Source organism: Pelmatolapia mariae, unplaced genomic scaffold, assembly GCF_036321145.2.
Source record: "Pelmatolapia mariae isolate MD_Pm_ZW unplaced genomic scaffold, Pm_UMD_F_2 NODE_ptg000347l+_length_25158_cov_1, whole genome shotgun sequence".
Classification (NCBI taxonomy): domain Eukaryota; kingdom Metazoa; phylum Chordata; class Actinopteri; order Cichliformes; family Cichlidae; genus Pelmatolapia; species Pelmatolapia mariae.
The window spans coordinates 1-13930 of NW_027052036.1; the positions used below are offsets into that span (position 1 = coordinate 1).

Here is a 13930-nt window from a genome sequence, read left to right on the forward strand (position 1 = left end):
GTCTTGAGTTTGACCCAGGTGTCATCTACATATCTGTACCAGTGGCTGGGTACTCTTCCTTTGAAAGAGCCAATAGCCTTCCTTTCCACTTCCTCCATGTAGAGGTTGGCTACAATAGGTGACACGGGGGAGCCCATGTTTTTGTCTGTAGAAGCCTTCGTTGTATTTGAAGTATGTTGTGGTAAGGCAGAGGTCTAACAGTGTGCAAATCTGATCGGGTGTGAAGTTGGTCCTGTCTTCCAAGGAGCTGTCTTCTTGTAATCATTTTCTGACAGTCTCCACTACCTCCGTAATGGATATGCAAGTGAAGAGAGAGACTACAGCAAAGGACACCATGGTTTCATCTGGATCCAGGGTAAGTTTCTGGACCTTGTCGGTGAAGTCGGTCGAGTTCTTCATGTGGTGTGGGGTGTTCCCCATGAGAGGTGCAAGGATGGTAGCCATGTGTTTCGCGATGTCGTAAGTGGCTGAGTTTATGCTACTGACAATGGGTCTGAGTGGGACCCCTTCCATGTGGATTTTAGTCCATAAATGCAGGATATTGGCATCCCCTGGATAAAGGAGGTGATATGTAATGCGGTCAGTGATTTTGTCCTTTTCAAGTTCTTGAAGGCAAGCTATAACTTTCTTTTTGTAGCTGCTTGTGGGGTCTCGCTTTAAGGCTTCGTAGGTATTGTTGTCACTGAGGAGAGTAGTGATCTTTGTGTGGTAATCTGTTGTGTTTAGGACAACGGTGCACCTTCCCTTATCTGTGGTAATATAGTGATGTTGTGGTCTTTGCTCAGGGAAGCGACGGCCTTCTTTTCTTGTAATGTAAGGTTAGATGGAGGGACTTTGGCACTGGAGAGCGTGGCTGAGACTTTCATCCTGACTTGCTCTGCTTCTGCCTGTGATAATTTATTAATCCGTATGGCGGTTTCTGTGGCTGTGATGAGGTCCACTATGGGCAACTGTTGCGGAGAAATGGCAAAATTGAGTCCTTTGGCTAACACCCTCTTTTCAGGTTCAGTGAGATTCTGGTCTGAAAAGTTCTTTACCCATTTCTCCAGACTGTCTTCAGGTGTGTTTTCTTCTCTGAGTTGTGTGGGTTCAGACTGAGGAGTGTGGGTTTTTGAAAGCAAGGTGTGAAATTTCCTGCGTTGTCTTTCTTTTCCTTGAGAGTGTTGGGCCCACTGAGCCTTCTCCACAAACTTGTAAACCTCTTCTAGGATTGGAGAGGGAAGAAGGGTTTCCAGTTCTTACAGATTCTGGCTGATCTTGATCTGGAGGGCATCTATAGTGAAATGGACCTGTCTTATCCTTTCACTTAAAAGGTGATTTTGTGCTCTCTGTAGAATCAAGTCTGCTCTGTGTCCCCTGACAGTGGATCCAAGGCGCAAGCTCTTAGGAACAACTCTGCTTTGTCTGCATCTTAGGTTGAAACCAAAGTGGTTCCTATAATCCGCCAGTTTCCTTGATTCCCTTTCATTCTCCCGTACCAGTTGAAGGGTGTTCCTCCCAAAATGTACGGCAATATGTCTGTGAAGGTTCTCAGTCATCCAGGTCATTGTAGTCTAAGGATCTTAAGGATAAAGGTCACTCTTTCGAGGATGCCAATGTTCACATTTTGGACAGAGAGGACAGATGGTTTGAAAGAGGAGTGAAAGAGGCCATCTATGTCCACTGTGAGCGACCATCTTTGAACAGAGGCGGTGGTTTACGACACCAACTGTCTGCCATCTATAATCCAGTGTTGAGATCCCTCCCCAGACGCCTTAACACCCACTCACATCCTGGGCCATCTGACCTCGGGAATTCACATGACAAGGTGGGGCCAGGTTTCACAATGAGCTCACCCGAAACCCTGGCTGATTAGGTCCCACACCCGCTTTCACACCTTGGCTCATGTGATTAGAGGATCATCAGGGGGTCCTTTTGACCCTCTTTGGGGGGATACTCCCACTGGGTTTAAATCTGGGACTCTCCACCATTTGACTCTTAGAACTGAAGAAGCTTCTCGGATGAGAGGTGAAACATCTTCAAGCAACTTAAACAAGTCCAGACGCTCCCTTTTTTTCCAAGCTCCTTAGATTAAATATATTACATTTACATTCCATCTATGTTGATGAGGATCGGGAACATCTTTAAGTCCTCAGTCTGCTCTGTGTGTGTGTGTCTGTGTGCGTGTGATTACTGTGGTGTTATTACATTTCTTCTTCTGTTTCTCTATTAAAGACTGAGTGGCTGTAACCTGTCAGAGAAAAGCTGTGGTTACCTGTCCTCAGTTCTCAGCTCCCCATCCTGCCGTCTGACGGAGCTCGACCTGAGACACAACAATCTGGGAAAGTCAGGAAAGAAGCTGTGTGAAAGCTCTACAAAGACCACTGTCTGGTAAGATATAGATCTGTTGAAGGTTTTTGTAAATCGTCCTGCAGTCTCCATCAAAGTCACAGGAGACACTAGGGATGGGTATCGAAACCCGGTTCTTGTTGAGAACTGGTTCCCACTGTTTCAATTCCTTGGAATTGTTTGCCATTTTTGCAAACGATTCCCTTATCGATTCCAAGACAATTCTGAAAGACGTCACCATTTTGCGGAGCGTCATTTACCTGGCAAGGCGCCTAAGCGGCTCAAACGCTCAAAAGTTTGGTTATACTTTACGAGAACGGATGACAACAGGGCAACTTGCAATACTTGCAAAGTAGATATTTCATTTAAGGGAGGAAACACTATGAATATGCAAAAGCATTTGCTCACAAAACACGCGATAACCTTAAATGAATGTCGTGTTTTTAATTCCGCTCCGGACTCGTGAATCTCAACCCAGCAGCAGCGGTAACGTTTGCACGTCCTCTCCCGTTAATGCTGCAGGTAAATAATCAGCTAACGGTGCATATTATGTTAGCGCGATCTGCCTTATTACAAAACCTACCATTACCGTGCGTTGCATTTAGGTGACCATAATGAGAGAAACAGAGTCTGGCTGGCGCTCGCTGGCAGTTGTCGCTGCAGTCTACCGTTAGCGTCTCCTTTCAGGCCAGGATAGACGAATATCACCGAGCAGTGACTAAGTTTGTGGTAAAAAGCTTGCACCCATTTGCACAGCAGATGCCCCCGATTTTCAGTAAGTGAATGTGTTTAATTGTAGGCAAGGACATTATTGGATATTATGGTGTAATTGCTACAGAATAATTTATGTTATACTTTGTTATTGTTACAGAAGAATATTTATTTTATTATTTTACATTTACCCTGTGATACCCCGTTGACGAGCCGTAGGCTGTGGATCTCTTAAGATCTCACTGTTGGGTTTGTAAGGCCATGTTACTCCTAAATTTCTATCTTGTTCAAAGAGAAGATATAAAACAAAGTTCTAAGCTAATTGACCTTAGTGTTTTCTTTTTTAAAAATAAGAATCGATAAGAGAATCGATAAAGAATCGAATCGTTAAACAGAATCGAAAATGGAATCGGAATCGTGAAAATCTTATCAATACCCATCCCTAGGAGACACTTTGAACACTTTCCATTATTTTCTCCTCATCCAACACTTAGCATGCCTGAAGAAACCTGCCACTGTTACCCAGTAATTTTTTCCCATTTTTGTTGCACAGTTAACCTTTGATTCAGATGTCAGTGTCTCCTGACACAGAGCTGCTCACTGTTAAATGGAGACTCTTTGACTTGCCGAAGAAATTTACCACTTATCATCATGGCTGTGCACATCCCCTCAGGGCAAACACAACAGGGGCCTTGAGCGTTCTTTATCATACCATCACTGAATTCTAAGCCCCACATCCATAGAGTGTTTTCATTGCACCAGGGAACTTCAATCTGTTCTGAATCAGAATCAGAATTGCCAAATGTTGAACAGGTTTAGAACATTAGGAAGTGATCAGTGATCACTGATCAGTGCAAGCATGGAATGATGCAGTGAACACAGTGTAGGGTCATGTGTTAGTGGTGGGAACAGTCATATGGTTGTTGTTCATGAGTCCAACAGCAGAGGGGAAGAAACTGTTCTTGTGGCGAGAGGTTCTGGTGCGAATGGACCGGAGCCTCCTGCCTGAGGGGAGCAGGTCAAACAGTCTGTGTCCAGGGTGAGAAGGGTCAGCTGTGATCCGAGCTGCACGCCCCAGTGACCTGGAGGTGTACAGGTCCTGCAGAGATGGGAGTCTGCAGCCAATCACCTTCTCAGCAGAGCGCACAACACTCTGCGTTTGTCCCTGATAGTGGCTCCAGCGTACCACACAGTGATGGAGGAGGTGAGGATGGACTCGATGATTGCAGTGTAGAATTGATGGTGGTACCCAGGAAGCGGAATGAGTCCACAGAGGTGATGAGGGTGTCAGTCAGGATGATTGGGGGGAGTGGGGCTGTGTGCTTCCTGAAGTCCACAATAATCTTGACTAGAGATGGCACGATACCACTTTATTATGTCAGACACCGATATTATAAATTTAGATATCTGCAATTACCAATATGAATTCGATATAGTGTATTTTATAATCAATAAAACTGTTGTTTTTTAAATATCTTGCTGCATTTTGTATAAGTTCATACCGAAGTTTAAAAAACAAAACACTAAAGCTATTCTGTTATACCTGTATGCAAAAAATTCACTGCACCCAAAGTATTTCATAGTTAAGCAACAGAAAATTTTGTTTTCTTGAGATAATATGTATTATTTTAGTTTTACATCATGAACATCATGGTGAAAAGATGTTCATTGGTGTTAAAAGTAATAAATCAATGTTTGAATATTAATTTCTCTTTGAATGAGTAGACAGTGAAGCTGATTGATCTCTGACTCACTTTCCTGTGAAACAAAGGTGTGACCTAAAATTAATTAATTATTGATTTCTAACAGATGGAGAAAATGACCTCATCTAATTTCTGCATTTTGATCACATAAATGTTCAGTTTTTGTCACCATGTTTGCGTCTGCAGGTTTATTTCATTTATAACGTCACAGTGTTTGTAAAAAGTCTGAGCTGTACAGCTGCTGCATCACTACAGATATCAGTACTCATAAAGAGTTCTACACTCACTCTGCCCTCTAAATGAAACTCTCCTTTTTCTCCAGGACAAGTAATATCTCACTGAAAGACATCATCTCCACGAGTGTGCTGATCAATTCAGGACCCCCTGCTGTCTACCAGCTGAGACCAAAGAAACAGAAGTTTGGAACTCTGACGAGAATGACTGTTGGAAAAAGAAATCAATACAAGACAAACAGAACCATCTTACTGGTGGGAGAAACAGGAGCAGGAAAATCTACTCTGATCAACGTTCTGCTCAACTACACCATGGGAGTGAAGTGGAAGGATGAAGTCTGGTTTATGATCGTAGAGGAGGAGAAAAGAAGTCAGACAGAAAGTCAGACATCAGATGTGATCGTGTACGAGATCTTTGGGTTTGAAGATGAAACTCTGCCCTACTCTCTGACCATCATCGATACTCCTGGTTATGGAAACACCAGAGGGATCGAATATGATGACATCATCAGTCACAGATTATTTGACTTGTTTCGATCAGAGGATGGAGTTCATGAAATTAGTGCAGTGGGTCTGGTGATGAATGCGATTGATAATCGACTGAGTTACCGACTGATGTATGTCTTTGATTCAGTGACATCTCTGTTTGGAAAGGACATGGAGAAAAACATTGTAGCTCTGATGACACACTCAGATGGAAGAAGCTCCCTTAAAGTTCTAGAAGGTGCAAACATTAAATGTGCCAAAAATGAGAAGAATCAGCCTGTTCACTTCCTATTTGATAACCAACAGCATAAAGATCGAACAGAAGAAAATGAGTATTTAAAACATTCATGGGAACTTACACAGGAAAGCATTAATCAGTTGTCAGACTTCATGAGAAATTGTAGTTCTAAAAACCTGAAGAACACAGTCGAAGTGTTAAATGAAAGAATCAGACTGAAAGCCCACATGCAATACCTGCGAGAGAGAGTCAAGCTGGTTGAACTGAAACAGACAGAAATCAGACAGATTCAAGAAGCTCTGAAGAAACAGACACATTACAGAAATAAAACTGAAAGTGAGAAAATGTTGGAAAATCTTAAAGAGGAAATGAAACAGCTGACAGCAGAGAAGTCCCAGTTCCTGGACGAGTCCTACCAACATGTTGTCAGACTGGAGCAGATCGCTCTGAAAGCTGATTCAGCATCCACTATTGTCCACTTGGACTTCCTGATTGAGAAGATGAAGCAGAAAGGAGACACAGATAAGGTCCAGAAACTGGAGGAGATGAAAAGGTGAGTGGATGAGAAAAACAGAGCAGCATTTGGTACAAGTTTACTCAAACAGCATCAGCTATCAAAAACATTGGGAGATCCTCGGCCTGGTATAAGTGAAACATGTATAGAAGCATCAGGCAGCTGTGTAGATGGCTTTTTTACTGATACAGCTCTATGCTACATGTTCAGATGTACACCATGTTTTTTTGTTTAGCTGACAGATAGCTTATTACTATTTAAAAAAGCTTATTAGAAATTAATTACTTATTGATTATTGATCAGCACTGACGTCTCTACTTAGAGAGCAGGTAGTTTGTTTAGCAGTTTTTTGGTCCTAAGGAGAAGTTACTGTGGCCCTATGACAGCTGGGATAGGCTCCAGCGCCCCCCGCGACCCTGAAAAGGATAAGCAGAAGCGAATGCATGGATGGATGGATGGATGGATGGTCCTCAGTGTTTGTTTTATGCATCTGACATCAAATCTGTACCAAATACAACATGTGCTTCCACATGCTTTGGTGATGCCTGAAGAAAAAAGTCGATTACTTCCAAATTTATTTTCGTCTCAATAAAAAATGTTTTATTTAAAAGTCTCCCAAATATGTGAGAAATGTCATTGAATTCACAGAATTTAAACATAGCAGAAAATATAAAAACATGATAGATAATTTAATGCAAGGAATTGTTTTGTGATGCGGACATAAGGTCCTCCTTCTAAGACGGGAACATCATGTATGTTTTCATATTTTATCCAGTTATTAAAAAAATATAAATTCTTATTTATAGAAAATACTTTGTACTTATTTAACAGCACATTACAAATATTACTACATGTAAATGTAGTGAGGACGCCCCCTGCTGTTTAATGATCAGTAAAACTGTGTGAAAACAGCTCCCTGCCTCTCTGATGTCACAAACTAAACTCTGTATTCTCCACAAATACATGTGTTTCTGTCACATTATTCTAATGTTGTTCTAATGTTGTCAGTGTGAGCGTCATTCTGCTTCTCCTCTCATGGTGACTCAGTAAAGTGGTTGTGGGACAGTAACATGTCACTGACATGATCCATGTTGTTGTGTTTCTAATCAGTGAGTACAGAAGATGTTGGACACATTGAACTGCATCCAGTCCTGAAATCTGATCTTCTTCCATCTGATCGATGCCTCGGATTCTTCATGTGTTCATGCTGGAAATATTTCTGATGACTCAGGCCGAGTAGAAACATTTGGATCCTTTCATGTTGGACTTGATCTGTTCAAATTCTCTACATTCTGTTTTTCCACATGAAATCATCTCCTGCTCAATGCACTTTTCTGTCAGTCCTCAATAAAATCTCTGCTTCATTCAGTCACTTTGTCTTCACTGGATCATCAGCTGATTTTCTCTGTTCTCTTTGTTCCTCAGACACTTTCAGTTTATTGTTTGCAGCAGAGAGACAGGAACATGCCTATTAAACAATTTAACACAAACAAACACTACAACAATATAAACTAGAAAAAGTTGCATTTCCTGCGAAAATGCAGGGTGAAGGCCGTGTAGTGGAATCTGAAAACATCAGAAGGAGGACTATCTGCTGAAAACACTGTGTACAAGCTGAACTGTTTGCTGAAAACTGCTTTATTTGAAAGATTACACTGAAGAGTGTCAAGAAAGCGGGGAGAGTGCAAGGAGGGAAGATGTGCAGCAAATGTCACAAGTTGGATTCGAACCTTTGCCACTAGATCTCACAGCGGCTGTTCATCTCACTGAGCCAAACCAGTTCTGGTTTCCTGTATTTTATTAATTTGCCTCTGCAGCTCTGCACTAGACTGCCTAATTGACTGCCTAATTTAAAGATTTAGGCTCCTTTGAGCCCATGATATATATATTTGATTTCTTTAGGAATAAACTTAGGAGGATATTGGTGACTACTGATTGGTTTGCTGTTTGTTTTTTATTCACAGTCCTTACTTTATTTTAAAGGTTGATTTCTCAAAATGAGATGTTTATCTTTTCTTCTACAACACTTGGAGCCACCATATCTTCTTGCTTCATTTATTCATTACAGTTTGATTTAAAGAATATTAGACTCGTAACATAATAAATATATGTATTTAAGAAAAAAGGGATGACTGGGTGAGCTCCAGTGATTCATCCCAGCAGAAGAGCGGCACACTGGCCTGCAAATGATCACAGTAGTAATGGCCATAGTTTGATAAAACAGGCAGTCTTACCCAGTAGATAATGCAGGGTTCTGGTGCTGATGTGGGGAAGGGGACTCGCCCGGTACTAACTACCTACTACTAACTACCTCATCCAGATGTCTTCCCTGATAAAAAGTAACCGATTTTCTGTTATAACCTTCATTTTATGGAGGCACAGTGTGAGCACTCAGGTCGCATTAGAGCATCGGGCGGTATCTCCTCAAAATGCAAAACTTGCACCTGCAAACCTTTTTTTACGTGCGCTCAGAGTAGTGGCACAAAAATAACGCCATAGAAAGGTAGGTGACAGAACAGAAATGTGGTGAGTGATTATTTAAACAATCTTCTGACTGGTCCCTATTTAAGGACTGTGAGGGACCAAGCAGCCAAAGCATAGAGGACACAGGCAAAAAAGTATCTTCAAAAAGGGTTTTCTTTATTTTAACCCTCAAAAAATCCAAAATTAACAAAATTCAAAAACATACTTAGCAGGCCCGTAAAAGAGGTCAATTAAATATAACTCTACGAAAAAACTTAAACAAAACAAAGTGAGACACAACTTAACTCACAAACTGACCTAATTACAAAGACACATGAGGGTAGCTTTTATAATGATTTGGCCAAACCATTTTCACACAATAGGGGGGAAAACAAAAAACACACTCACGCTAATATTAACGAAGCACAGAATAACCTAACTAAACCTAAAACACCCCTGCTCCTGGTAAGCCTATGGTTGGTCCTGCTGAGCAGGCATTTTGTTCTCAGAGTCCTCAGCCACGCCTTTTGCCCAGACAGGAAACAGCCAGTGCCCAAACCCAGGTAACTCAAAGAGAGAGAAACATAATTAATATAACAAAACATTTTAGAAAAACCACACAATGTTACTATGCGCGCGCCTCATAATACCAGTGTTAGGTAACCAAATGATTAATGAATTAAATTGAAGAAAACTGCAAAGCAAACTAATAAAGTGAAAAATGAACTGATTTACCCCTGTGTGGCTGATGCCATCACAAGGACACACACCTGGGTTCAGGTCCAGGTTTGAGTCTCTGATGGATCCTAAAAAAGTTCAACTCTTCAGTAAAAAAAACCTCATAAAAAAATAAACTTTAGATACTTTAACAATGACATCAACTTACTTTTTATTCAATGACTTTTGTTGAACTAAATTCCCAAATAAATCCTTCATCCATTTGCTCTTACATGAAATACTCGTGGGTGGAGGTCCAGGTGGGTTCCTGTGAATAATGATGGAGCAGTGATGTGAGTGCTGAGCTGTGACATGGAGAAGAGTCATGGACAGTTAGAGATGGTCATCTCACCTCTGAGCTTTGGTCTGGCTCTCATGTTCCCCACACAGAGTGCTTTTAGAGGGAGGGACTCCCTCCTCTCTGTCCTCACACTGATCCATGCTGCTCAATTCAGCTCACACACACTTTCTACCTGCAGAGGAAACACAAATCATACATGTGCACATCAACTGAAATCCTCCTTACATCATGTGTGCTGTCTACTGTGCAATTTCTACTGTAAATATTAATCACAGTGACAGTAAAGGGACTAAAGGCAATAAAAACACTGCAGCTGAGCTGTGATGTCATCACATACACTCTGTCCTCGGAGTCTGTGGACTTACAAAGTACAAACCGTAAGTACACAAAGGTAGCTCAGACACACAGTCTCTGTGCAGATTTGGAGACAAATCTTGAATGGTGATTTCATGTGTGAGCTGTCAGTTTCAGCAGTCTCACTCTGTGTGGTTAAAGTGTTTGAATGCTGTGATTGCAATGTCTACTGCTGATGGCTTCCATTTGAATCCATCTGAAACTGACAAAGAAACGTTGCTACACAGACAACACTGAGCTGAAAATGAACAGTCTAAGTGTAGTTGAGTTGCTGTGAGGGACTAACTACAGTAGGACTTCAGCAAATCCCTCAAAGCTTCCATAAATCCATCTACAGCGGGGGTTTCCAACTCCAGTCCTCGAGAGCTATGTTCCTGCACCTTTTAGATGCACCCCTACACCAGAACAGCTGAATCAAATGGTTGGATTACCTCTTCAGCATGCCATCAGGACTCCAGTTCTTCTAATTGACTGTGAGCCTGTTGAGAGTCCACATGAACACTGAGTGTGACTAAACATCACAACACAGTCACACTTCCTCTGCTAAAGAGGATCAAACAGTGGCAGATGTGTAGAGAACGTTTCATGATGGTGGTACCGACCTGCAGCTCAGTCTGATGAGGATGGACACAGAGCTGGGTGGAGGTCCAGGTGGGTTCCTGTTAGGGATGCACCGATACCGATACTGGTATCGGGTATCGGGGCCAATACTGTAAAATGTGTGCGTACTCGTACTCGTAAAAGGTAACCGATACCATGAACCGATACTAATGTAGCCCGGATGGGAATTTGGGAGTAGATACTCATAATTCCCATGGACTTAAACGCCACGGTAACATAAGGTGTTCACAGTTGATGTTATGTGATGTAACTCTACCCTGAATGTAATTTGCCCTGTAATATGTCGCAAGGTAAATACAGGTAATTAGAGCAATCAAACTGTTATGTTAATCATAAAGTATTATTGTATGGTATGTAACTCTGAAGGGAGTTAAAATATTGTTCAGAGTTCTAATTTTCTGGAGGCCCGTGAAGGTAGCATAAAACGGGACCTGTGTATCTGTTGCAATGGAGGAGGAGAAGAGAACGGCATGGAGAGATGCACGAGGTTAGCTGAACCAAAGTGAGAGACTTGGCTAGTTTTACTGAGGTTAACTAGCACAAAAGAGTGTGTGACTAGAAAGCTAACCGTGTGGGAGCTTCGCAACAGAGTGTGGGTGAAGTGACTTTTTGTTTCAATGGTCGCACCACCGTGCTGTGTTTCCAACTACGACCGCCGAGGCTAAAGGCTAGCCCGGACTGCTTGGCTGCGCCACGGAGGCAGCCGCTATGGACTGTCGGAGAGCTGGACAGTGACGGGCTAACGCGCTGTAGCAGAGACAGCATCGGGTCCGCAGGGAGTGGATTTAGTGTGGGACTGGTGAACGGCGACCTACCGAGCAACGGAACTGTAAGTCAGACTTTTGTGCTCTTACTGGGGAGAAGAGGATTTTTCTCCATCGTCCAGCGTGAGCAGCAAACAGGCCTGCAACAAGTGTGAGTGTGTGTGGGGCCCATGTGTGAATATTGTGTGTTTAGTGGATTTATATAACGTGTTTTGGAGTGTATATTAGTGAGTCAATTACCAAAAGGTGATAACATAAGTTGGGTTGTTTAATATAATTTGAAAGGGAATTATTTCATTTATACAGTGTATTTCATTTGGTTAAGGAATTGGAATATCATTTGAGTTTAAAAAAGGGATGTGTTGTACAGTATTTGTCTCTGCCCTTACCTTCAGTAAACGTTTCGTTTGTTGTCAGAGTTGTCTGGGGTCGTTTCTTTACTATTGGTTAAGTTTAACTTGTGTGTGGTAGAAGTATCGGATTTTGTACTCGGTATTGGCAAGTACTCAGATCCAAGTATCGGTATCGGATCGGTTTGAAAAAATTGGTATCGTAGCATCCCTAGTTCCTGTGAATAATGATGTAGCAGTGATGTGAGTGCTGAGCTGTGACATGGAGAAGAGTCATGGACAGTTAGAGATGGTCATCTCACCTCTGAGCTTTGGTCTGGCTCTCATGTTCCCCACACAGAGTGCTTTTAGAGGGAGGGACTCCCTCCTCTCTGTCCTCACACTGATCCATGCTGCTCAATTCAGCTCACACACACTTTCTACCTGCAGAGGAAACACAAATCATTCATGTGCACATCAACTGAGAGCTGCAGAGGTCGTGTCTGATGTGTTGGACTAACATCCATCTGAGACACAGCTTTCATCAGTTCACTACAAAAAGTGTCACAGAGCCCAGTTCAGCCTCCAAATCCTCCATTACTGTAGTCCTACAAAGGTCAAACATGGCTGCAGAGAGCAGCTTTATGTCAATAACAAGCTGCCCGGTGTTTGAGGTGTAGGGGTGGGAAATTTTTAAATAAAATTTTTTAAAAATATTTAAATGAAACTGTTTTATTATTTGTTGTATAGACAATCCAAATGTGCTCATAAACTGTTTGCACTCTGTGTTTTAGAGTTAAAATCTTCATCCAGCGCTAGGTCTGGATTTGAAATATTGGTGGTGACATAGAACGCAGAGGGTTTTGCAGCTTGGTTATACAGCACGCTTGATAACGGTGTAGAATTACAGGGATTATTTTACATAACCATCGTCTTTATCATTGCATTAATTATCATTTCATCAAAGCATCTATTGAAGCTGCTGGCATTATGTTATAATTTGCATTACAGGGGTTATCATAATCACATATTAACATGTTTATTACAGGTGCAGTTATAACCACTTTAAATCGTTGAGTTAAATCTATCATCTTAAAAGCTTATATGCTGAGTATATTGTTACAGTAAAATAGTAGCTGAGCAAGGGCCTGAGTGTATTCAGCAACATGTTGCACTAGAGTTTACTTGACAACAGGTGACAGAAGGAGGACAAGTCCATGGTGACCTCAAAGGCCTGAGATCATCACCATATTCGGAAGAAGATGCCAGAAAGAGGAACTTCTGTGTCTGCATTTATCTCTTAGAATTGATCATTATCTGTAGAAGAGGCAAATAATGTTCTTAAGATGCAAATTATGTGCTTGTAAACGCAAGAGGGGGCGTTACAATACCCTGATGTTATAAAAGCAATCTGAAGTGTATTTTTGGACGGAGATTTACAACTGATGTTTTGCAGTTTACATCTCCCCACGCTGCGTGTATTCATTAAAATCAATTGTTTGACCGACCTCTTCTGGACCACCGTTTTTTTACTCTCGTCCTCAATTTCGCACCCTTAACAACGGTTAGAGGGATATTCTCGGGGCCATAGAGAGTTCGAACAGAATGTCCTGATATTAGAATCAGTAATATTAACACAATCAACACTAGGCAGAGGGGCTGTTTTGTTATTTTGTGTCTGTCTTTCTGATTCAAGGAAAAGGAGCAGATATGAGGTCAGACTGAAAGGAGAGGATTTGAATGGAGACATCAGGATAATCTGTTGCAGTATAAAAACTGTACAGCCTGATGAGGGTCATCCTTGATGTGAGGCAGACGGTTGTGTCACACTATGGTTGCAGCGTTGTAACTTCTTACTGTAACTGTTATAGCAATTAAATCTTTTTAAACAACAGATGTGTCTCCTGATTTCCTCCTGAAAAAAATGAGTACAACACAGGTTAACTGGTTTTAATGTTAACTGGTTAGATCTGTTTACATGTTTACATTTGCCAATTCATCAGTTTGTCTGAATAGACTATGTCACACAACTTCATCAGGTTAAAGACCTCACAAAAAAGTCAGCGCTCAGTGGCCTGAATGACTACTATCCTGTGGCTCTGACATCAGTCATCATGAAGTGCCTTGAGGGGCTGCTCTCAGTTACATTTCTACAGGTGTGCAATCGA

The 13930-nt window shown here is 41.7% G+C and overlaps 1 protein-coding gene across 1 annotated transcript; it reads left to right on the top strand.

Moving 5' to 3' along the window:
- Positions 1-454: 454 nt before the first annotated feature.
- On the top strand, positions 455-6256 carry LOC134623019 (septin-2B-like). Its single transcript, XM_063468264.1, has 3 exons — positions 455-459; positions 2215-2370; positions 5065-6256. Exons 1-3 carry the CDS (start codon positions 455-457, stop codon positions 6254-6256), a joined length of 1353 nt encoding a protein of 450 aa, XP_063324334.1.
- The last annotated feature ends 7674 nt before the right edge of the window (positions 6257-13930 follow it).

Coding starts and splice junctions, on each gene's coding strand:
- LOC134623019 (XM_063468264.1), top strand. Junction 2,371..5,064: donor TCTACAAAGACCACTGTCTG/GTAAGATATAGA, acceptor CTTTTTCTCCAG/GACAAGTAATATCTCACTGA.